Source organism: Anguilla anguilla, chromosome 16, assembly GCF_013347855.1.
Source record: "Anguilla anguilla isolate fAngAng1 chromosome 16, fAngAng1.pri, whole genome shotgun sequence".
NCBI lineage: Eukaryota > Metazoa > Chordata > Actinopteri > Anguilliformes > Anguillidae > Anguilla > Anguilla anguilla.
The window spans coordinates 7,383,210-7,407,138 of record NC_049216.1 but is presented as its reverse complement, the minus strand read 5'-3'; the positions used below and the strand labels follow the sequence as shown (position 1 = coordinate 7,407,138).

At 43.9% G+C, this 23,929-nt stretch overlaps 1 protein-coding gene across 1 annotated transcript; it reads right to left on the bottom strand.

The window, feature by feature from the left end:
- Nucleotides 1-1,405: 1,405 nt before the first annotated feature.
- On the bottom strand, nt 1,406-19,140 carry syt13 (synaptotagmin XIII). The gene is made up of 6 exons (XM_035396109.1): nt 18,688-19,140; nt 14,804-15,032; nt 12,552-12,689; nt 11,213-11,529; nt 5,095-5,218; nt 1,406-4,099 (listed from the first exon to the last, which is right to left on the bottom strand). Exons 1-6 carry the CDS (start codon nt 18,853-18,855, stop codon nt 3,789-3,791), a joined length of 1,287 nt encoding a protein of 428 aa, XP_035252000.1. The 5' UTR covers nt 18,856-19,140; the 3' UTR covers nt 1,406-3,788.
- Nucleotides 19,141-23,929: the final 4,789 nt, after the last annotated feature.

Genomic DNA, 23,929 nt, shown 5'->3' with positions numbered 1-23,929 from the left:
ATCATCTTCAATTTCATCATCGTTGTCATCACCACCACTGTTGTTGCCTTGATGACAATCACATTAATAATTTTCATTATCCTTGTCTTTACTATTTAACACAATGAATAAATACAAGGCTACACTGAATCACAGTACAATGTGTTCATTATATTACATGTTTTAAACAGCGGCGTGTTTTGGTGGAGCGCAAAACTTTCCTTTAAACTAATTGATCTCAAACTGTTTTAATTAATTTTCAGTGATTAACAAGCATGCAAACGATCTGACTAATCAATTGGAAAGTGACAGACAGCTTCTTCGCATTGTGTTAGGGAGATTAAATGATAAATGCGATTTAGAAAAATCCGTTTTAATCACTAAGCAGTGGCAGAAACTTCCCTGATTTTCCTTGAGTATCAATACAATTAATCCACAAAATAGGCTACTCAATACTATCATATATAGCCAGCTCTCCCCAAATAGGCAGTTTTAGCGAGTAGCCTAGGCCTTATAGCCTACATTTATTTTCATTTGCAGTACGAAATTGTGCACATTTTTAATCTATATTATTTGCGGATACATGCGCTTCTTTCTCCGCACTCGTATTCCTACAATGCGTAGGCTAGATTGTAAACAATCTTTAAGTGCATGACATGGCATCGGCGATGATGTGAAGTTACAGATGATAATGTTACAGCTACAGGGAGCAGGTAAGATAACGCTAGCTAACTAAACATCGCCTGTCAGTCAGCATATATAGCGAGGCTGACAGGTGTTTTATAATGTGATTGCTAGTTTCTCAACGCTTAATGTCATCGTTACTTAGCCTACCTGGGTATTTTCTTTTCAACACCAGTTCCACTATCCTCTTTCCGCTGGATAGTGCCATCTTAAACAGCTTTGTTGTGTGAGGTCAGATGGGTGAAATCGGCTGGTGGTAGAATCCCAAAGCAGTCGCGTGAGGTAACTTAGATGGGTAGATCGCAAAATCGGCCGGTAGAATCCCAAAGCAGACCGCAGTAACTTCACTTACTGCGGTCTGCCATGGTTTTGAGTCGGGTTTTGTAGTTACTGCAATTTTTATACCGTTTTTTCTCTAAAACAAAGCAAAATTTAACTCTGAAACTTTGTCACAAGATAAAACAGATATCAAGAAGTTCATTTTTAGTTATAACTCAATTTCGACCAAAATGTAGTTACTGCGGTTAGCCTTTGGACGGCAGTATAGGTCCAAAAAGTGCCAAAAATGAAGAAAGAAATTGCATTGCATCATTTTTTATTTGGGTGGATGCAGCTAATTCATAATTAAGGACATTAGGAAATTTTTAATTGAAGACATTATGAATGCTGTGTTTCAGTGGAAATGAGTAAAATACATAAGACTATAGGCTTATGTCCAAAAACTGACAAATGTACAAAGAAATTAATTTAGTCATTTTTTTTATTTAGTTAGATGGAAAATAATTTTATTCAACAACCACAGTGAATTACATGAAACAAAATTCATTTGAAAAAATCCATTATGAAATATGTGTTTCAGTAGAATACATACTTTTCCAAGTGACACAAATTTTTTATTATTTTTTTTTTCATGCAGATTGATGAGAAATTATGATGGAACATCAAGGACCACGATGGAAATAAGTCCAGGACTTTTTCGTGTTATCCTTGACAATTTCTTCACATGCACGTCTTTTGATACATGTGTTTAAATTTCGTAAAACTCAAAAATAAATAAATTAAATTAAAAAATGTTTATACATGACCCACGGTGAAATAAATGAAAAACATTTCACTTGGAGACATTTATTATGAAACATGGGTTTCAGTGCAAAATGATCGGAATACAGATTTTTTAAAAATGTAATTGGATGATTGTAACTTATTTTTACATACACAACCAGCCTGAAATAAGTGCATTATTATTTCTGTGAAAATATTTATGGTGAAATGTGTTTCGGTCTTTATATTTTTTTAATGTAAAACTTTTTTTACATTTACATTTAAAAAATGTTTTTTTTTACTAATATTTTTATTTAATGTAAAAACTTCATTCAATAGAGCATCTATCTTACATATGTAAGACTCGGTTAATGTAATAACTATCAGATAATGTAGTAAGCAATTACCTTAATGGGTAAAAGGTATGTTAACCGCTCAAGGTTTTTATTACACAAAATGGCAATATTACATTAAGTAGCAGGTATTACATTCTAAGGTACAGTTATTACATGAACTGTCTTTATTACATTAACTGTGTCTATTTCATTAACCATTATTACAGTCCTTGACCAAACGCAATTTTCTGTCCATCAAAATGAACAAATGGCATTTTTTTTTTTTTGAATTTTTGTCACTTTTTGGATATACAACTTATGTATTTTGGTCATTTTTTTTCCTGAAATACATTTTACATGGTGAATGTCTTCCAAAAAAAAAAAAACATTTTTCTTTATTTCATCTTAGTCCTTAAATAAATATGATTTTCTGCCCATTCGAATGAAAAATAACAACTACACTTTTTTCATTTTTGTCATGTTTTGTACATAAGACTATAGTCCTCAACGACATGTTAATGCACTTATTTCACCTTGGTTGTTAAAAATGATTTCCCATTTATCCAACTGAAAAATAACAATTACATTTTTTGTATTTGTTTCACTTCATAGAGATAAGTCTTATGTATTTTGCTCATTTTCCATTGGACCAACATATTGCACCATAAAAGTCTATAAAACATATTAACGCACATGGTTTTTAAATAATAATATAATTATTGCCCATCCATCTGAATGTAAAAATGACACAATATGTTAATTTCTTTTAATTTTTATTTTATTTATTTATTTATTTATTTTTTGCATTTTTTCCCTCAGTTTTTGTCAAAACGTCTGTATTTTTGGTCATTTTCTACTGAAACACATATTTCCTCATTAACGTCTTCACATTCCATTAATGCTGTCATAGGCATTTTCTTTTCTATTGTAGCTCAATCTATACGCTTACTGCAGTCGAGTGAGGGGAGAACCAGTGCGAATGCCTCATTATCTTTGAGCCTTGGCCCCTGTTTTGTTGTGCTTGCAAACAGAAATTCACAGGCTCACGCTTGGGTCAGACAGACCCTTGATGGCCCTTTTGTGGTGTTCTCCTTGTGGCCAATAATAAATACTACAACCAAAGTATTTTTTTTCTCACTTACTTTGAACCATACTTCAACCACGGCATTACATTTACTCTTCAACAAAATTGTAACCCCTGGTTAACGTGATAACTACCAGTTAATGTCAGTTATTACATTAAGTTATTACACTAACCAGCAAAAGTCATTATGTTAACTGTTTGAGATTTCTATTCCAATAAGCAGCAGTTATTACATTAGCTGGCAGTTGTTATATTAAAAAAGACAAATTTATTATGTTAACCATTTTTGTTACATTAACAGTTTTTATTACATTAACCGATGTTACGTGTGTGCAAAGCATGATTGTTTCCAGACAGAGTGAAGTCTAGGGGTGACTGAACTTAAAGGACAGAGCAAAGTAGTGACAATCAGCCCAAATGTTTTACTATGGCAGATGTATCTACAGTTCTGGTCATGGAGGGCCACTTAAATTTTGGCCTTTCGATATGTTCAGCCACTTGGGAAATTTTAGCGGCCATTTTGGAAGAGTATCTAGATATGAACAGGTGAAGAGAATGCAGTCGTCATGGTGACGGCCCTCCAGGACCAGGACTGGCTCCAGAACGCCAGAGTCAAAGTCTGCGTCGGTTTTTTTTTTTTTTTTTTTGGGCGGAGGGGCGCAGGTTCAGGCGTACAGGGGGTGCCACATGGCGATCTGCTTGCGGGGGTTATCCAGCATCTGCTGCCAGTGCTGGAGGCCGGTCGCGGGGGCCTGCAGGCCCAGCTGGCAGCGGCCCATGGTGGAGGCCTGTCCGCCCACGCCTCCAGCCTGGTTCAGCACCTCCAGCTCCAGGCTGGACCGCGCCAGCAGCTCCCGGGGGACCTCCAGCATCAGCATCTCGTTCCAGACGGGGTTCATCTTGTGCTTCACCCTCCGCGTCTGCTTCTTCCTCAGCTTGGTGGCCTGGTGCTTCAGGGCCAGCTTCACCGACAGGTCTGCCAAACAGGCCGATAGATGATTCACTCGTCAATCAGTCAATCAATCAATCAAGCAAATCCAATAACGAGTGAATCAATTCCGCATCGATTCCCGATTCCCATTCCGCATCTTCTCCAATCTATCCTACATTTCCTTCTGAAAAAATTTCTCTACTTTTCCTTCCAGACGTTAATTCTAGTGACAAAGGATTCCCTATCGCCGGTGTCTTATTGCCTAACTCCTGCACTCTCATTGATTGCTACTTGGAGTGTTGGTCTACTGATTGAGCACTAAACTTAAGTCACTCTGGAGCATCTGCTAAATGCTTAAATTACATGCAATTTACGTGGAGTCTACTCGTGCAAACATTGGTAGCTTTAGTAACCACGGACAAGAGCATCTGATAACACTAACAGCAAGTGTACAGTGTCATTTCAATTTCCAAACTATACTTGAATGCAAACCACTTCCTGCAGTCACAAGAAAATCAATCAATCAATTTCTTTGCTCAACACAATGAAAGAGTGCTGATTGATTACATTTGACCAGCCACTGCTTGAAATCAAAATGACAAGAACAAACATTTTCTAGCCGGCAAGCTAGCTTCGACTGAGAATACCACCGTTCCGGCAGTTGATGCTCATCTTTTTAATTTATTGCACTAATTTAACGTTTAGTTTAACACGTGTGCTAGCTGGCTAGAATGCCTTTCATGTAAAATTGTTAAATGGACACGGGTTTAAAATGCACCAGATTAGTCAGCGGTGACCATGCTGACCAATGAAATCGATCCTGAACATTCGCTGCAACTGCGGTGTGTGGGTTGTGCTCAAGTAGTTTGGGAATCTAACTGAATAATGTGTAAGGCCAAGTAGTTTTGGAATCTAAATGTAAGGCCAAGTAGTTTGGGAATCTAACTGAATAATGTGTAAGGCCAAGCAGTTTGGGAATCTAAATGAATGTGTAAGGCCAAGTAGTCTGGGAATTGAATGGCAGAATGTGTAGGGCATACCAATGGTGTCCTTCAGCTTGTCTGATTGCAGCCCACGGGCCTTCATGACCACCACACCCAGGCGGTTGGCCGCTGGCAGGTAGCTGATGGACAGGAGGATCTCACCTGCGGATATGCACACATCCTGCAGACACACAGAAACCACACACAAACCCGTTATTATTATTATTATTATTATTATTATTATTATAATAAACAAGCTTTACACATGAGAGATACTTTAGGCTGTTAGCAGTATGATGAGTCTACATGGAGTGTTATTCATTCTATTGGAGTGGGCATTCTTAAAGGCATAAAAGTTTAAATGAGAGCACTCTTGCTTCCGTATAAACAGATTAAACAGAAATGCATAACTGAAGTAGTACACAGAAACTGTCAGATCACCATTCATAAATTTTTGCATTTCTATGCTATATTTATATAAAACATAACAATCAGTAATGTTTTTACACAAACCAGCTTAGAATCTTATTCTTGGAACAGCAACATGAGCACCTGCACCATGAAAACTGCATTTCTGTATTCCAACAATTGGTTTGGCTACTGGTGTTTCTACTATTCTATTTTTAATTTAATCCTGAATATTATGGACTGGCCTAATCATTATTTTTAACTGCCACCAAGCTGCCTATATTAAGATTCACAATTTGAGAAATAAAAACAATATCTGTTCCATTCAAGAATAGCTTTTTTTTTTTAGCTAATTACTGCAGACTTTTAAAAAGGTCACTATTTTACATTTAGACCTTTTATTTCATAATTTTCTTATTATAACTAAGTAATAGCACCTGTATAATTACATATTTAAACATTTCATACTCCAACATTGCAAAGTTCTCATCCAAACACCCAGCCCTAATTCCAGAAGGATCTCTCTCACGTCTGGATATCTGCTAGCATGCACATTGTCCAATGTGCTGCACCAGTAATAAATCTTCTAAACCTCCTTGACGTTCTTCCAGCAATAACTAGCTGGCAAGCTGGCTTGCTTTGCTGGCACCCTGTGCACATTATATAACGTTGCCTAAATAGCACAAAATATTATTGTTTTACAAGTATTTTATCATGTAAAGAACTACAAAAAGGATTGCAGTATTGCCTGTAATAAATTGTACCATAAAAGAGATTTGTATATCAACGGATGTGTAAACAATAAATGTTCAGCATCTGGCCATTCCTCAGAACAGACAGGTTATATTTTGCACTCACTGCATTTTATTATGTAATGTAATAAACTGGACAATGAACTTTTGAACAATCCTCTGTTTCCAATTTTCTACCCTTTTTAAAAATAGCATGCAGATGTCTTGCAGTTTACATTTCGACTGACACGCCTGTTATAATATTTTGAGACAAATGCACAAACGTTCCCTGCAGAACTTGACATAGTTCAAGACTACAGCTGATTGACCCCCCCCCCCCCAAAACACATACAATTATATTCTATTCCACTGGTAAACCAGCAAGAAGGATTTTGTATTATTTAACGTTTAGCTGCATATAGGATTTGAGGCACACAAAAAAAAGGAAGAACAAAAAAGAATAGGCTCAAGAGGAACTTTGTCCTTGCGCAGTTCTAAAAAGTCGATATCCGAAGAAGCACACAATAATGCATTTTGGGGAGAAGTGATGTCAGTTTTGTCCTTGGCGAAGGGTTTAAAGCCGCTTCGCCAATACAGTCCTGTGTGCTACGCTCGTCTCTTCCAATATTGGGACACAGCAGGGTGGGAGGGAGGACACAAAGACTGGTTTCTGGGACATGGAGGAGGTGAGGTGGTAGTGAAGGAAAGGAGGGTGCATTTTTCGGGTTTTGGGATGCACCCCATTATACGATTGGAATAAGCCCAAGCTTTCAGTTGGCCGCGATTACGATTCCGCATACTTTCCAATTCGATAGCGGAGATTGCGGCGACGAGGGCTTTTCTATACGATTTGGTTTTCCAAACCGGGGAAGGGAAATGGGGAAGGGAAACATAAAAAAAAAGATTTGCTTCCTGCTGTGCCCATTTGGAGCCGAACCTACAGAGAATCGTTCAGGTTTATTGGTAAAGTATATCCCTGTAAGATGGGTGTACTGCATTCACAGCAGTGTCAGCCTGGTCAGGTTCACAATACCGTTAAGGTTATCAGCCTGACGAGAGAGGTCACACTGACTTTTACAAATAGCTGGCAGGACATGGTCAGAATGATATAGGATCCATTGTCCTTCATTAATAGCTCTCAGGAGTGTCTAACAGAAAAGCAATGCGTCTGGCACAACCGTAATTATTTTAATCAATGTTTTCGTTCAGACTAAATCAAAAATGGGTCTCCACATTAACACAGCTGTTTTGAGAACGACTCTACGCATGATAATAACACTGTACTGTTACATGACGCTTGTGTGGGATACAGTCAGCGACAAATCCATTTTTGCTCACTAATAGCTCTTAGAACTGTCTAATCGACTAATAATAACCATCTGAGAGAGAAATAAATATGACAAAGCTGTAATTATTTTAGTCATTGTTTTAGTTCAGTCAAAATCGAATATGTGATTCAACATTAGCGCGGAGCTGTTCATAGTGACTAATGATAGTCACACTGTACTGTAGATGATGCCTGCGTGGGATGCAGTCACACACACTCTATGGTGATATAGATCGGGTCTAAATAAAGGCTAACAGATGGATTTATTGGTAAGTCATGTTCTTCCTCTCCACCCACCACCGCGTCCTTCTTTCCCCAGCACAGAAATCCAGGGGGAGGGCCTTCCCAGCAGAAGGCAAACCACACGCACTGTAATGATTGCAATATGAATACAGCACTTATGATTGAGCAGGGCTGCCCAACCTTGTTCCTGGAGATCTATGGTGCCACAGGTTTTCATTCCAAACTCTAGCAAAGCACATCTCATTCAACAGCTAGAGCAGGGCTGCACAACCCTGTTCCTGGAGATTTAATGTCCTGTAGGTTTTCACTCCAACCATAAAAAAGCCACACCTCATTCAACAGCCAGAGATCTTGTTGAGCTGCTAATTAGTAGAATCAGGTGTGCCAAATTACGGTTGAAGTGAAAACCTGCAGGACAGCAGATCTCCGGGAAAAGGGCTCAGCAGCCTTGGCTTTGGGATTGTGAAGTCATCATCACCGTGGTAATTGTATCAATATTGACGCAGCCTGAAATAACGCGTGCCCTGTAGCCAACAGCGTTCTGCAGATCGATACCTGGCTGTCGTTACGCTTCCTTCCTTCCTTCCGCCCGCTCAGAGCTGATGGAACATTGTGCACGTGGCCCCCAAAGCAGCAGAGGCCTTCTCTCATCAACCCGCCCGCCAGCCCGCTCGCCGCCGTGCCGGACCAGGCTGATAAATAATGCATCCCCTCACCCCCGCAGCCCAACGCGCACCGCCTGCGTCACTCTCTGACATCACCGCCCCGTCCCCTCAATATCTCCCCATGCGTCTCAGGCTCTCCTCCAGGCTTTAACACTCCCTCCTCTCACCTCCCCTCCCCTCCCCTCACCCCCCTCCCATCACCTCCCCTCTGCCCCCCTCCCCCCCCCCTCACCTCCCCTCCCCTCACCCCCCTCCCATCACCTCCCCTCTGCCCCCCTCCCCCCCTCCTCGCCCCTCTTCTCTCTTCCCCTCTCCCCCCCCCCCCTCCACTCCTCTTCCCCTCCCCTCCTTTATTAATTTAAAGATTTGGCCTGCGTGTTTTTTTTTGTTGGTTTTGGTGTTTCTCCACATGCTCGGGCGTCTCCTGGGCCTCCCATGACGCAGGCTCTCCCCTCCAGCTCGGAGGCGCGGGCTCTGACGTACGACGGAGCCGCTCACTGCGGCGTCCTCGGGCTGGCGAGCTGCATTTGGCGGGAGGGGGGAGAAGCGGGGTGGGGGGTGGTTCTCAGCCAACAGCCTCCCCCGCCCCCCACCTCTCCTTCTCCTCCCATTTCTCATCCTTTTTGTCTTTATCAGATTCTGCCGCCTCGAGCTCTAATTGGGTTTGTGATGCGCGTAGGAAACGGCGAGAGGCGGCGTGAGGAGATCGATCCGGATCGCGCGGGTACGCACATGAGCTCCCCGTGTCGAGCGTCGAGGGGGCGTCAGGAAAAAAGGGTCGTGAGGCACAGTGTCTGTTTTTGGACGTCCGAGTCTGCCATACTCTCCCCCCCTTACCCCCACCCCCAATGCGTCTGCCTCAGCAACACGGCTGAGCATCTGGTGTACTCCCTCCTGACCTGTCCGTCAATCCTGCAATGCAAATACGACACGACGGCTAGCCTGAGTAACTACTGTTAAACAGTGGACATTAACCCATGAGCAGTAGCTAGTTAGCAGGTGGTTCTGTCATCTGTAATTTCCTAGGAAAAACAGTGGACAGATACCAGACTGTGGGGCCCATCCACACATCAGAACAGTGCCTTCGAAGATATCAGACTGTGGGGCCCATCCATGCACTAGAACAGTGCCTTAACAGATACCAGACTGTGGGGCCCATCCACACATCAGAACAGAGCCTTAACAGATACCAGACTGTGGGGCCCATCCATGCACTAGAACAGTGCCTGAACAGATACCAGACTGTGGGGCCCATCCATGCACTAGAACAGTGCCTTAACAGATACCAGACTGTGGGGCCCATCCATGCACTAGAACAGTGCCTTAACAGATACCAGACTGTGGGGCCCATCCACACATCAGAACAGTGCCTTCGAAGATATCAGACTGTGGGGCCCATCCATGCACTAGAACAGTGCCTTAACAGATACCAGACTGTGGGGCCCATCCACACATCAGAACAGTGCCTTCGAAGATATCAGACTGTGGGGCCCATCCATGCACTAGAACAGTGCCTTAACAGATACCAGACTGTGGGGCCCATCCACACATCAGAACAGAGCCTTAACAGATACCAGACTGTGGGGCCCATCCATGCACTAGAACAGTGCCTGAACAGATACCAGACTGTGGGGCCCATCCATGCACTAGAACAGTGCCTTAACAGATACCAGACTGTGGGGCCCATCCATGCACTAGAACAGTGCCTTAACAGATACCAGACTGTGGGGCCCATCCATGCACTAGAACAGTGCCTTAACAGATACCAGACTGTGGGGCCCATCCATGCACTAGAACAGTGCCTGAACAGATACCAGACTGTGGGGCCCATCCATGCACTAGAACAGTGCCTTAACAGATACCAGACTGTGGGGCCCATCCATGCACTAGAACAGTGCCTTAACAGATACCAGACTGTGGGGCCCATCCATGCACTAGAACAGTGCCTTAACAGATACCAGACTGTGGGGCCCATCCATGCACTAGAACAGTGCCTTAACAGATACCAGACTGTGGGGCCCATCCATGCACTAGAACAGTGCCTTAACAGATACCAGACTGTGGGGCCCATCCATGCACTAGAACAGTGCCTTAACAGATACCAGACTGTGTGGCCCATCCATGCACTAGAACAGTGCCTTAACAGATACCAGACTGTGGGGCCCATCCATGCACTAGAACAGTGCCTTAACAGATACCAGACTGTGGGGCCCACCCATGCACTAGAACAGTGCCTTAACAGATACCAGACTGTGGGGCCCATCCATGCACTAGAACAGTGCCTTAACAGATACCAGACTGTGGGGCCCATCCATGCACTAGAACAGTGCCTTAACAGATACCAGACTGTGGGGCCCATCCATGCACTAGAACAGTGCCTTAACAGATACCAGACTGTGGGGCCCACCCATGCACTAGAACAGTGTCTTAACAGATACCAGACTGTGGGGCCCATCCATGCACTAGAACAGTGCCTTAACAGATACCAGACTGTGGGGCCCATCCATGCACTAGAACAGAGCCTTAACCGATACCAGACTGTGGGGCCCATCCATGCACTAGAACAGAGCCTTAACAGATACCAGACTGTGGGGCCCATCCATGCACTAGAACAGAGCCTTAACCGATACCAGACTGTGGGGCCCATCCATGCACTAGAACAGTGCCTTAACAGATACCAGACTGTGGGGCCCATCCTCACATGAAAGGACGCATGAAAGGACGCCTTAACGGGATGAGTCTCCCAGATTTACGTTTCTTTGGTTTTGAGCTCCTGGGCCATCAGCGGAACGAAGCGTTACCTTCTTGGGGGGCTGCAGGTCCACCCAGCAGTCAGCGTCAGACATCATGCCCACGTCGGCCAGCTTGAAGCGGACGGTGCCCAGGTTGGCCTGGCGAGAGAACCGGTCGCAGCTGTGCAGGGAGAGGGCAACCTCGCCCTCCACCTCCTCCTCCTCCTTCTCCTGACCCCCCGGCAGCCCCAGCACCAGCTCCTCCTCCCACCTCACGTGGGCCGCCAGGTGCCTGGAGGAGGTGCGCGCCTCCTTCTGCCCCGCGGCGGTGCTGAGCCGCCCCTCCACGTATCCCTCGCCCCCCGCGCCCGTGCTCACGCGATCCGCTGCGCGAGAACAGACAGAGAAGACGCTTCGGTTGGTCAACTCATCAATCAATCAACACTTATGCAGTTAATTTCATACACAGGCCCCGCCCTGCAATGTGCTTCTCAATGAAATGACGCGGATAAAATAAATAACAGACACAAAAACAAATTCACTGGGAAATAAAATCAGTCAAACAAATAAAAGACACAAAAACTGGAAAAAAAAAGACAAGGTAAACAAAAGACATAATTCAACAAAATCAAAGGGCAAACAGCAGTAAGAAGAAGGCAAGGAGAAGGCTGAAAAGACATGATTTGTGCTTTCGGGGTTGGGTCTGGACTCTGTTCAGACGCTTTCATTTTTTCTGACAGCCATGTCGATGCCACAGCAGCTGTTGGAACAGAAGCGGCGTCCCTCGGGGCGTTCTAGAACGAGGCCGGGCGCAGCGCGTGATTTTCCCCCTAACGAAGCTGAGATGGGCGAAAGGGCCAAGCGCTCTCGTGTCATTAAGCTGTTCCCGAACGTGGTTATAAACGAATGAATCCAAGAAGGACTTGAGACGTCTTTATTGGCAGGCCAGGGTTCTTCCAAGAAATCGATCGCAAAAGGGCTGGACAGCCATTCGATTTAAAGCAGCTTCATTGCTCATTTGATTCTAATTACAGAGAAGTCAATAGTGAGGTCGCGCAAGGCTGTGTTCCGTAACTTTGAACACTAACAGCTTCCTAAAAACCTCCATTCATGAGATTAGTCATTTCCGAGCCTGGTGCTTTTTTTTTTTGGTTTGTTTGTTTGTTCCTGTTTGTAAACGCAATAACTAAATAAATCCGTTATATAAATGAACTGAAAAAAAGATGGAAGGCATGTAGCACTGTGAATGACGTAAAAATGTGAGTCACCGTGGATACTAAGCACGTAAGTAATGTAACGGAATAATTCAGAAGCATTTTGAAAAAAAACCATGCACCTTCTAAAAGATTTTGGGAATGAGGTCATTGCCACGGCACCAGCCACCCACCCACTGTTGTGGCGGTCTTACCCTCTATGACTGTGACGTGTAGCTCCTTGGTCTCAGGGTGGTACTTGAGGGAGAAGTGCAGTTTGGGGTGAAGGAGGGAGGGGCTTTTGATGAGTCCGTTCTTTCGCTCCGGGGCACAAGGGGTTTCCTCTGTGGAATCTGCGACAGGATGACAATATTTCAGTATGCAGAGCCGTTCGGTTCAAACATCCATTCATACACAACGCACGCATAATGACGGACGTGGTGGTCCATGTTTTTCTTCTCTCTACTATTCTGTTTTCTTATATCTATAGATCAGACCTGGGTCAAATACATATTTGTTTCGGATTTAATAACTTTTCTACGCTTTACTGATCTTGTCTGGCATATTGGAACCAATGAAATACTCTCAAAAAGTGCAAACCCCACCTTCTGGTCATATTGGTAGGCTCAATTACACTAGGCAAAAGATCAAAAGAGCACAGAAAAGTATTTGAATCCAAAACAGATACGTATTTGACCCAGGTCTGCTATAGATATATTCAGATTCAATAACATTTAAAGATGCTAGCAATATTTGTGATGGTAAATTGTTTTTAGTGTTTGAATTTTGCTGAAATTTATGAGCCAAATTATTCACGAATAATGAATGCAGGTTGTTTTGAACATATATGTATTTCCCTAGTGATTTTTTGACTAATGCTTCTAGAAATAATTAAGCAACACAGAAACAGGAAGAAATCATTAAATTGGGAACCTGCTTTGCTGAAATATTTTCTTAATCCTAAGCTCGGAAAACTATAATCAACTCTGAAATAAACCATGCATACACCTACACAACAAACACACAAAATGTGTCAGAAGTGCTTTGTTTCTCAGGTCACAACATGAGATGAAACAGAAGTATCGTATAGGTCATTTGAAGGTCAGAAGACAATCTTTCCCATATTTGGTATTGAAAATGCATTCTTGACACAGATCTTTCTCGGTCTTCTCATTATCCATATTTTCCCATATCTCCAGGAAGGAATGAGTCTACATTAATCAGTCAGCAAGATAACATATTCAATTACCGGTGGATAACCGAGAACTCATACAATTGTGGAAAATAATTCTGAAGTTGTTCAGCCTGCAGGGTCAATCGTTCTTTTAATCGAATGAATTTAGGACAGAGGATCATATTAACGGTACGCACATCAACCATCAGAGAGCTCATTTCCCTTCCATCTTCCCTCTTTCCTTTCCTCCTATTTATGCGTCTGTGATGATAAGTTTGATAAGGCATATTTGCGGGCTACTTCAGAAGTACTGGTGTCAGCTGACTGCCGGTTCATATCTCTGAGGTCCCACTGAATTCATAAATATATTTCTCAGGGATACAGGAGCGCTCTGTTTGAGACTGGAACCAACAGACTGCTGGTTAAATCTACTGCCCACTTCCTGACAGTCCATTCAATTTGTTAAATCGAGCTGCTGAAAGCCCAGATTAATGGAGCGAAATCCTTGACGGGAGTCCTCGCTTTTGAGTTTCAGCAGTTACAGTTAATGCATTTTTACACGGCTGGAAAACCACCAATAGACGTAAAGATAGTAAGCTATAATAAAAATGGCGGCATCGTGGAGGTCCGCACCATGAGATGCACATGGCCTGCAAGACAAAGGGAGTAAAGGCCATTCCGTCACTTGCAGAATGTAACTCTTCCAATCCGGACTCGGCGGGGACGGTTGTTCCACCACCGTGGGACGGGGAGAACGAACGGATGGGGCCACGAGGACAGCCACCCGGTCGTCCAAAAGAGAGGGACCAGGAGGCTTGGGTGGAGATCTGATTGGTCCATATGGTGTGCCGTATGACTGCGGCAAGGACATTGTCTCACAGCTTGGGACGTTACCGTGGGCTTGAAAGGAAGACGGGCCGCCGGCAGAGGCCAGTGGCTGGGTGCTCAGCGGAGTGAGTGAGGCGAGCAATGTGATGCGATGATAAACGGGGTGGCGCACACGCGTAATTTACATTACAGTCTATTGAAACTAGGCAACCGAGATACCATCTAACTGGCTTACAATGCAGAACGGAGTCAACGCCAAGCGCAAAACCTCAAACTCAAAGGTTCAACATTGGGAGTTCAACCCAGTCTAACTCTAAAGAAGGATCTCTGAACTCCGGCTGTACCTAGACGTGAGAAGACCAGGATGGAAAGATGTAATCGATGAAAGGCTTTCGTGGCAGAGTGTGCGTACTTCTATCAGAACGGTTTGACGGCCACGCGGCTGTTCTCTCTGACGTGACATACCTTGACTCTGGACGGCGAAGACCTCCTTGGGTCCCTCTGTCGCTAGGTTACCGCGCTCAGGCTTGGCGGCGGGGTCTCCCTTGGCGGTGGGCTCGCCGGTCGCTTCCGGAACGTTCTCGGGCGGGTTAACCACTTCAGGAGAGGTGACCGACGGCGTCGGGGCGTAGATTTTGGGGAACTCCAGCAGAGTCCGTGGCTGAATGGATTCAGTCGATTTTTCGATACTGAACTGGAGAGAGCAAGAGCAATTTTTTTTTTTTGGTGCGCGAAAGAGAAAAAGGGAAAGATTGACACCTCACAGTGTCTAGCTTCACTGGCTTCACTGCGGTTTAAATGGAGATGGCGAGACGTCTCAGTGCAGACACCGAACAGAAACGCTCACGACAGAAGATTATCGAATCACGGCGTCTCTGGAAGGGCTTGGCAATTTTAGCTGGTGAAAAACTGAACGCAAGCCCCGAGTAAAAGAGCCGCGTTCACACATCCTCGACCGCACCGGGGCGTTCGACCGTTCACCTCTTCCGCGGTTGAGCCACGCAGAGATCATCACCGCGGGACGGGGGCATGAGCTCACCTCACGGCACGGTCAGCATGAACAGGTCATTCATGAAAATGGTCTCAGCTGCCTGAGAAGTTAAGAAGTCAAAGATGACGATATTTCTTATGCCACGAACGTCAATGTGAAGACAGTGGATGTTGTCATTTTGCTTTAAAAATATCTCAGGGAAGAAATGTAGCTGTATTGCATGTAGGTTTAGTTATATTACTATTATTGCTCTTTTGCAAGAATTTCAAGATGTCCATTTATTTTTATCTATTAAGACCCATCAAAATGTTGCATTAAATACAGTGTTGTTAGACATTTAAGGTGGAGTTTTAAACCCCAGTTTGAAACATCTTTATACTTTTATATAGATATATGTATATTACTTTAGGCATTATAAGGAAGGATATATTTTAAATGGCCACCTGAAGCTCTATTTAACCTATTTGGTAAACAGTGCTATGCAAAATAAAGATTTATGGATTGATAAATTCCTTTATAATGTATGAATAAAGATCAATTCCCCATAATATATACCAGCCCACGCTGAGCAATTCAAAGGGACCATTAAATTGAGCAGCATGGGTGGATTTGAAATTGAATCTTCACCTCATCATCCTCTTGTGTGCCGATGTGTGATTCCATCTACGTGCGGAGAGAGGGCTGACATTCTCACTTTCTGATCGGTGTTTCCATCCCTCACAAACCTTTGAAGATTCCCAGAGCTAAAAGAAAATGTGTGCTACTGCATTTATATTATCAGGCAAGACCTCCAAGAATAGATAATATATTATAAGGACTGGTCAATGAAGAGAACAGATTGAAACCTTTACCTGCAGAACCACAGCACAATACTACCATTGCAGAGGCATCACACACTCACTACTCCCTTGTGCTGTAGGAAGAGAAGCACAGACACCATTGTACCTTTGCTAACATCATTCTGCAGGACCCGAGCCTTCTGGACCAATGGCGTTTAGAAAAATTGGAGTTTACTGACTAGCTGGATATGAGGTCAGCTGACCCGCTACAACTGCTATGCTAGAGGTCTACACGGGCAACACAGTTGGTCCATGCACACTGCAATTGCCTGACTGACCAGCAGGTGGCCCTGTGGTGCAATACATCAGGTACTAGTCTCCCTGTGCTACATAGCCTACTATAACCCTTCAGGACCCAGTAGCTTCTTCAGTAGCATGGGCTGGATTAAATCAATTTGAGTATTGTCGGTTCATCTTTATGACAGCTGGCTGATGGGCTACTAAACAAGTGTTTTTGCAGTTCAGTTGCCATGCCAACAGCCACACCCATATCTTCTGAAGATTGTCCCTGGAGTCCCACTAGTCTGACAGCAGGGGTGAGAACCATGGTTTCCAGTTCTATCTTGCAGCACTATAAGACTCCTAAACCAACAGGGCACAGATTTACCACAGTTCAGCTAAACTCGATGGTGGAAATTTCAGCTACCAGACTAAGATGGAATTTAGCTGAAACCAGCATCTGCGTCAGCTGGATACAATCTGAATTTGGTGATGGTCTGTTGTTCCTAACCAAGATAGACAGGATCTTGCCAGCGTGGTTGCTCTCTCAACCATCTCGTTGCCAGCTTGACCATCTCCAAACCAGATTCAATCTAGCAGGACCAGCTGAAAACCGGACTGAAATCAAGCCAGAATTTTCACCAGGGCTGTCAAAAACAAGTGGACAGAGGAATCCAGCTAACCCAAAGCCCAACGCCACGGTACTCCTGACAGACAAGTGCTCACAACATGTCAGTATCTTTTAGCGGAAAAAAGAAATGAAACACATTACATTACAGGCGTTTAGCAGACGCTCTTATCCAGAGTGACTTGCACAACATAGCATTTACATCTATTTATGCAGCTGGATATATACTGAAGCAATGCAGGTTAAGTACCCTTGCTCAAGGGTACAACGACAGTGTCCGAACACAAAGCAAACCTCCAACACAAAGGTTTACGGCAACCCGGGGTGAGAAAGTTGACATGCCGCCAAGGCTGGACCGCAGCCTGGAAAGAGCAAAGTACCGATGAGTTACGCGGCCCGCACGTCCTCATCGCTGGGGAACAGCTATCCTCGACAGAGGCAGCCTCTCTGCATGATAAAACAATCGGAGGCAACCCTGGTCTCATTCAACTCAGGATGTCTAATTATAGCACATGGTGTGTTCTTCACACACTGCTAGAGAGAGAGAGAGAGAGAGAGAGAGAGAGAGACGGGGAGACAAGAGACAGAGAGACGAGATGGGGAGAAGAGAGAGAGAGCGAGAGAGAGAGAGAGAGCACCACTGATTACAGCAAATGACTCCCTCTGGGCCAGATAAATTGCAGGATGCTATTATAACTCAGTCCATTAGCTTCACAATGGCCAGTATCTGATCATGCAGTACAACAAACCTGAAGAAGTCCGTCTTTTTGTGTCGGTTATTGACATGGGGCTGGCAATAAACACAGAAAAATAAACGGATCTCACACAGGCTATGTTATGTCATTCACTGCATTGCTGGTGCGAAGGAAAGGTGATATTTTTCTTCCACACCAAGATTTCGAAATCATTTTTAACTGCAACACGAGCACCCTCAGTTTTGAGTGGGAGGCAGTTTGTCTGATACAGAACGGATTCGTTCGGCGCGCTGAACCTAAAATAGCAGTCAACCAGTGCAATAGTACACTGAAATTCTGCAATAACCATTTAACAACCCCTTACCACACCTGCATAACTACCAATCTCTGCTAAACTACAGCAAAGTTCCAGTCATAATGTCTTGTTATTTATTACAATTATTATTATGATGATAATGATGCTGCTACTGCTGGATAGATGGATAATGGTGATGTTATTATTATTATTATTATTATTATTATTATTATTATTATTATCCAGGATGACTTAGACAATTCAGGCACGTTGCCTCCCACAAGGACCCGACAGCATTATAACTCTGGAAATCCAAACCCTCAAGCCGACAGTTTTGCAATCCTAATGCTTCTCTGTTCTGCTAATGTACATCTGTGAAGGACATTGGGTCGAAAACCCATAGTATGAAAACGATTGTGATAACAAATCATATTTCTAGGTTATATAACAGCTCTTTTCCAACTATGTATTCAAAAGTGCACTTATGTGAAGCAACGTATGTCAAGCACTTTGGGTTACAAACTATAGTAATAAAGGTATTACGCACATACATACATACATACATACACACACATATATACATACATTCATATATGTTCAAGCTATATGTCTATTGCATGAAATACAAATATTCATATTTATGAATAACCATTATTATTTATGAATGACACGTTCACGTTACCTGCTGAGAGGAATGCAGGACGCTCTGCTTCTCGGCGTCCGGCTCCGGGTCCTTCTCCGACCGCTTCTCCCTGCACGACCTGCAGAGGAGGGAGAGCCCGCAGAGGGTGAGGACGCCCGAGGCGGTGCCCAGCGCGGCGCCCAGGACCGCGGCCGCGGAGACCACCATGCCGGGGAAACGGGCGCTGGCGCGAGGACGAACAAACAGCCGAAACAAGCCAAACAAAAACAAAAAACAAAAAAGAAGAAGTAGAAGAAGCTGCGGCCGAGTTTAATCTTCGGGGCGCATCCCGAAAACACAGAGAGCCGGGCAAAGGGGCGTCCCGCGGGGAAATCTCAGAGAGGACGCGTTCCTGGCACGGAGCAGCCGAAACTGGGCATCATGTTCCGGGCTCTCCCGCTCACTCACTCGCTCGCTCACTCACAAGCGCCCGTCTCCACTCATCTGGAGAGAGAGAGAGAGAGAGAGAGAGAGAGAGAGAGGAGGGGGGAGAGAGAGGGGAGGGGGGGGGAGGCTAGAGACTGTGTGGCAGGCGTGCTCGGGCTGGAGGGGCAGCATATTGGATCATCTCCTGGGAGAGGGAGAGGGAGAGGGAGGGGGGCGGGGGTGTGAGGAACAGGCTGCTGGTTCTCAGACAGGAGGCTGGTTAACCCCCCCCCCCTCCTCCTTCCCAGCCAGCCCCCCTCATCTTTTTTCCCTCTCTCTTTCAATTCCTCCCCATCGCTCCTCCCCCCTTCCCTCTCTCTGGGGAAGGTGTTGCGTACGTTCTTTCTGACGTCAAGAGCTGGAAGCCAGGACTGGTCTCCTCAGTTAACTCTTCTGTGCACCTCCACAGATTTTGAATGCAGATACACATAGTGATAACGTCTATGTATCTGCATCTACACAAAACAAATATTTTTATGGTGTGATCACTAAAAATAGCAGTTCTGTTTGCATTCTTCACCTTTAAAAAAAATGAAAGATCACTCCCATTACAAAAGGCTGCTTGAACATGAATATATCCATGAATATGAAATTAATCCTTGGATTCATTTTTTATTTCTTATCTCTGACTCACTAATTATATGATTAACATTTCACACATTAACCAGATAATCTCCTTGATATTTATTCTAGGCAGTTTCATAGAGCTTTCCATGTTAATTAAGTACGTCCTATTGGAGCCAATTTTATACGGAGTACAATGGAATAGAATAGGATTAGAATAAAACATATGATGAACGGGTGTCACATTTACATAATTTAAATAAGTGTATTGCAAAAATGCTTTAAAATAACATGGAACCAAATCTAATAACCCCAAGTGCACAGGTACAGCTATGAAGCAGACCCAGCGAAAGGAGCCATGAATATGCAAGCCTGTTTAGCATTCTATTACGAAATGTTAACAAACAATTTACCAACAACACAGATCAACAGAAACTTAGCATAATTGCACTTGAATGTCAAATCATTTCTGTTGCAGGTAAATGTGGTATAAACAGAATAAGCTCCTCTAGGCTGCGCAGTAGGAGGACAAACCACAGCAGCATGGTTAACTCCTCATCTGCCGCAGGACCGCATCACCTGCACATCCTATTTCAAACAACTTTATTTTATACACCTGCACAGCCTCTCTTGGTTTATTATACACACCTGCACAGCCTCTCCTGGTTTATTATACACACCTGCACAGCCTCTCCTGGTTTATTATACACACCTGCACAGCCTCTCCTGGTTTATTATACACACCTGCACAGCCTCTCCTGGTTTATTTTACACACCTGCACAGCCTCTCCTGGTTTATTATACACACCTGCACAGCCTCTCCTGGTTTATTATACACACCTGCACAGCCTCTCCTGGTTTATTATACACACCTGCACAGCCTCTCCTGGTTTATTATACACACCTGCACAGCCTCTCCTGGTTTATTTTACACACCTGCACAGCCTCTCCTGGTTTATTATATACACCTGCACAGCCTATCCTGGTTCATTGTCATTTACCTGCACAGCCTCTCCTGGTTTATTTTACACACCTGCACAGCCTCTCCTGGTTTATTATATACACCTGCACAGCCTATCCTGGTTCATTGTCATTTACCTGCACAGCCTCTCCTGGTTTATTTTACACACCTGCACAGCCTCCCCTGGTTTATTATATACACCTGCACAGCCTATCCTGGTTCATTGTCATTTACCTGCACAGCCTCTCCTGGTTTATTTTACACACCTGCACAGCCTCTCCTGGTTTATTATATACACCTGCACAGCCTATCCTGGTTCATTGTCATTTACCTGCACAGCCGGTCCTGCTTTATTCTTTACACTTTTGCTGCCATATTAGTTTGACACCCTCGGCCCCTGTGGCGCGCCCGAGGGCCCCGCTGCTCTGGTGCGTGGCCCCTGTCATTTAGCAGACAGATCTGACAGTAAAGAGGAGGGCCGGGAGCCCAAAGGCCCCATCAACATCACGACCGACGCGCTTTATCTCATCTCCATGCGACACACGACCAAGCCGCTCTCCCTGCTCGCCAAAGCACTTCAGAAATACCGAGCTTCTTTAGCATAATCACCTGCCAATCATGGTAGGGAGAAGATTTCCCTGTGTGCTTCTCACAGTTTGGCAGCCAGAGCCATACCGCAGGAAGCACAAGCACCAGGGGCTACAAAAACCCAACTGCCATTCCAATCCAAGAGGCGGCAACTGAGGATGAAAGAGATCAACTGGAAGCTCCTCAGCATGCCAGAGGTGTGCTTCCTAGGCCTGTGGTGGCCTCAGACAAGATGGAGCAAGATGACTCCCACAAACACCCATTTGATGGAAAGCCAGTGCTCAGGAAGTGCCTTCCTTCCTGGGGGGTCCGCCATAGGGTGGACAAAGGGCTTCTGGTGCCACGGGATCTGCCGATGGCACCTCTGAGGTCCGGTCTCCCTCATCTCAGGACAGGAACGTGTTCAAAACCCAACGATAAAAGCTGCATTTAATAAATCTGAGGGTGTGCACGAGGACTTGAGGGTAAGATGAGCGTTAGTCATGTCAAGCAAAACCAGAGAACTGAAAGAGGGTTTAATTTTTTCCCATTGCTGTATCAGATTTTGTTTTCACAAACCATTTGTTGATTTGGAGGAGTGTCGGAGTCATTATCTTGATGGAAAGTCCACCAAAAGCCAAGCTTCAGCCTCCTGGCAGACACAGCCATATTTTTAGCTGCAATATCCAGATATTTTATGGAATTCACTATGCCATTCAGAGCGCTACAGTACTCCCACTTTGCCCCTCAGAATTGATGTGCGCTAATTGGGAAAATTATTTGGGGGCACAACTACTAATTGGAATACATTAGTACAAAATTTTCATCCTGGGAGGACACACTCTTTGGAAAAGATCTTAGCAATGATCCAGCACACCATCTTTCAGGGTAGATAAGAAATGCCTTTCCTTGCATGCTTCGCTTTTTAGACGCCAAGCATGCACACTGTGTACACAGCCAAGAAGTTACATTTTGCTCACATTTAACCATAGCATCCAGTTCCAGTCATATTTTCAGTTATGTTGGGCCAAGTCCAGAGGGCTGAAATTGCTTACTGGGTTGCACCCGGTTCATGCAGCTCTTGTGGACAGAGCCTACTGGCGTGGAGGTGGCTTTATTCAGTTGATTTTCACATTTCACTACCCTGAAACGCAGCTAAACGGCGGCTCTTGAAGCACGATCTCTTGGTGCTCTTCGCTTCCCCCACCCACCTTCCTCACCGAGTGTGGAGATAATATATACTTGCATCCTCTCCCTTGCAAGTTTGTAACGGTTCCAGATGTTTGAAACTAATCGTTTGAGCAGTGCTTGGTGTTAGGTTTAACTGTGTGCGCATTTGCACCTATTACCACGTGTACAGGTCAACATCCATCAGTCTCTTTTGATCTGACAATTCTTTGGCTTTTCCCCAAAGACCTTGTTACTTTTTATGAACTGCAGTGATGGACACAAGGCCACAACACATTTACTTGAGACTGAGAAGCCAAGAAGAATTTATTGCATCTAATACTATCTTGAGGGGTGCCAATTTTGACCCTCGCTTTTGAGAAGTATCGTTTTCCAATTTTCCAGCATAAAATAAAAATAGCAATTTTATTTATTTTTTCTCAGGGGTGCAAATAATCAACAATTCTGTACATGATTGTGTGCGTGTAATGACAAACAAAAAGTATATTGCAGTCAGGTGCTTGAACACAAGTTTGGTTCCTGAGTTAATTAAGCAAACATAATCCCAGCATGCTCAGGTTCATGTACATAAATGCTGGACAGGCTTGGTTTCCTGTAATTATGGCTAGCATGGCACGCTAACCATAAAGGAAGATAGTGATTGCTGGGGCAGATTTGGCATGGAAGTCCAAGACTTCAAAATACACTGACTTTGTGGCCTATAACCACCAAAATCTGTATGGTGTGAAAACCTAAGGACTGCTATTAAAATTTACATTTTCACAAAAAATAGTCACTGGTCAGTAAAAACTACACATTAAAATCAGTACTACATACCAAGTTGTCCAATACCAGTTTTATGAAATGTTATCATAAAACATTTGCAATGTTCTTGAATGCGATATAGGGACAAGGGAATACCCCATCGTACATAAAATATTTTCTGAATGTATTCTTCATGTTACATTCCAGAAACAAGTTATTATGGAAATATCCATAAATTTTTAATTTGCTTAAAATTTGAAAACATTTAAAAATCTAATGGGTCTGTCAAATTCTGTTTGCCACATAATTTATTCACAGAAAACCATTTACATTTTAAGAGGGCTCAAAGGAAGTTAAGAATGTAAAATGTTTTAAAGACGATTAATATTTTTAAATGAAAATGCATAAACAAAGACCTTAAAGGCATTTTTTGTTTATTTTTGTCAGTATGAAAAAAAAGGGTGCACCGCTGAAAACGTTAGCCAACACCAGGCTTCGATGAGCTAATACAAAACTCTCATTACAGCTCTTTTTGTGGAGTCCCCCGCCTCATTCAACATCCAGACCAGCGAACCACCGCTAATGCCTACTTCAAAAGACACCGCAATTTTCATTTTCCAAAAAAAAAAAAGAATATATCCTGTATATTTACCACATGGACCATTAGCGGCTGTCTAACACTGCCATCGAGCTGACACAGCAGCACACAGGGGAGTCTAAATGGTACACGTCCACGTTGGGGGGAAAAACACACTCCAATAATCGACCTGAAACGCCCCTCGAGCCAGTACT

What these genes read in the sequence shown, in the direction of transcription:
- syt13 (XM_035396109.1), bottom strand. Translation starts at nt 18,855, where the DNA reads ATGGTGGTCTCCGCGGCCGCGGTCCTGGGCGCCGCGCTGGGCACCGCC. An exon ending in CTTCGCCGTCCAGAGTCAAG is followed by an intron (nt 12,690 to 14,803) that starts GTATGTCACGTC and finishes ATCCTGTCGCAG; the next exon opens with ATTCCACAGAGGAAACCCCT. An exon ending in CAAGCTGAAGGACACCATTG is followed by an intron (nt 4,100 to 5,094) that starts GTATGCCCTACA and finishes CCTGTTTGGCAG; the next exon opens with ACCTGTCGGTGAAGCTGGCC.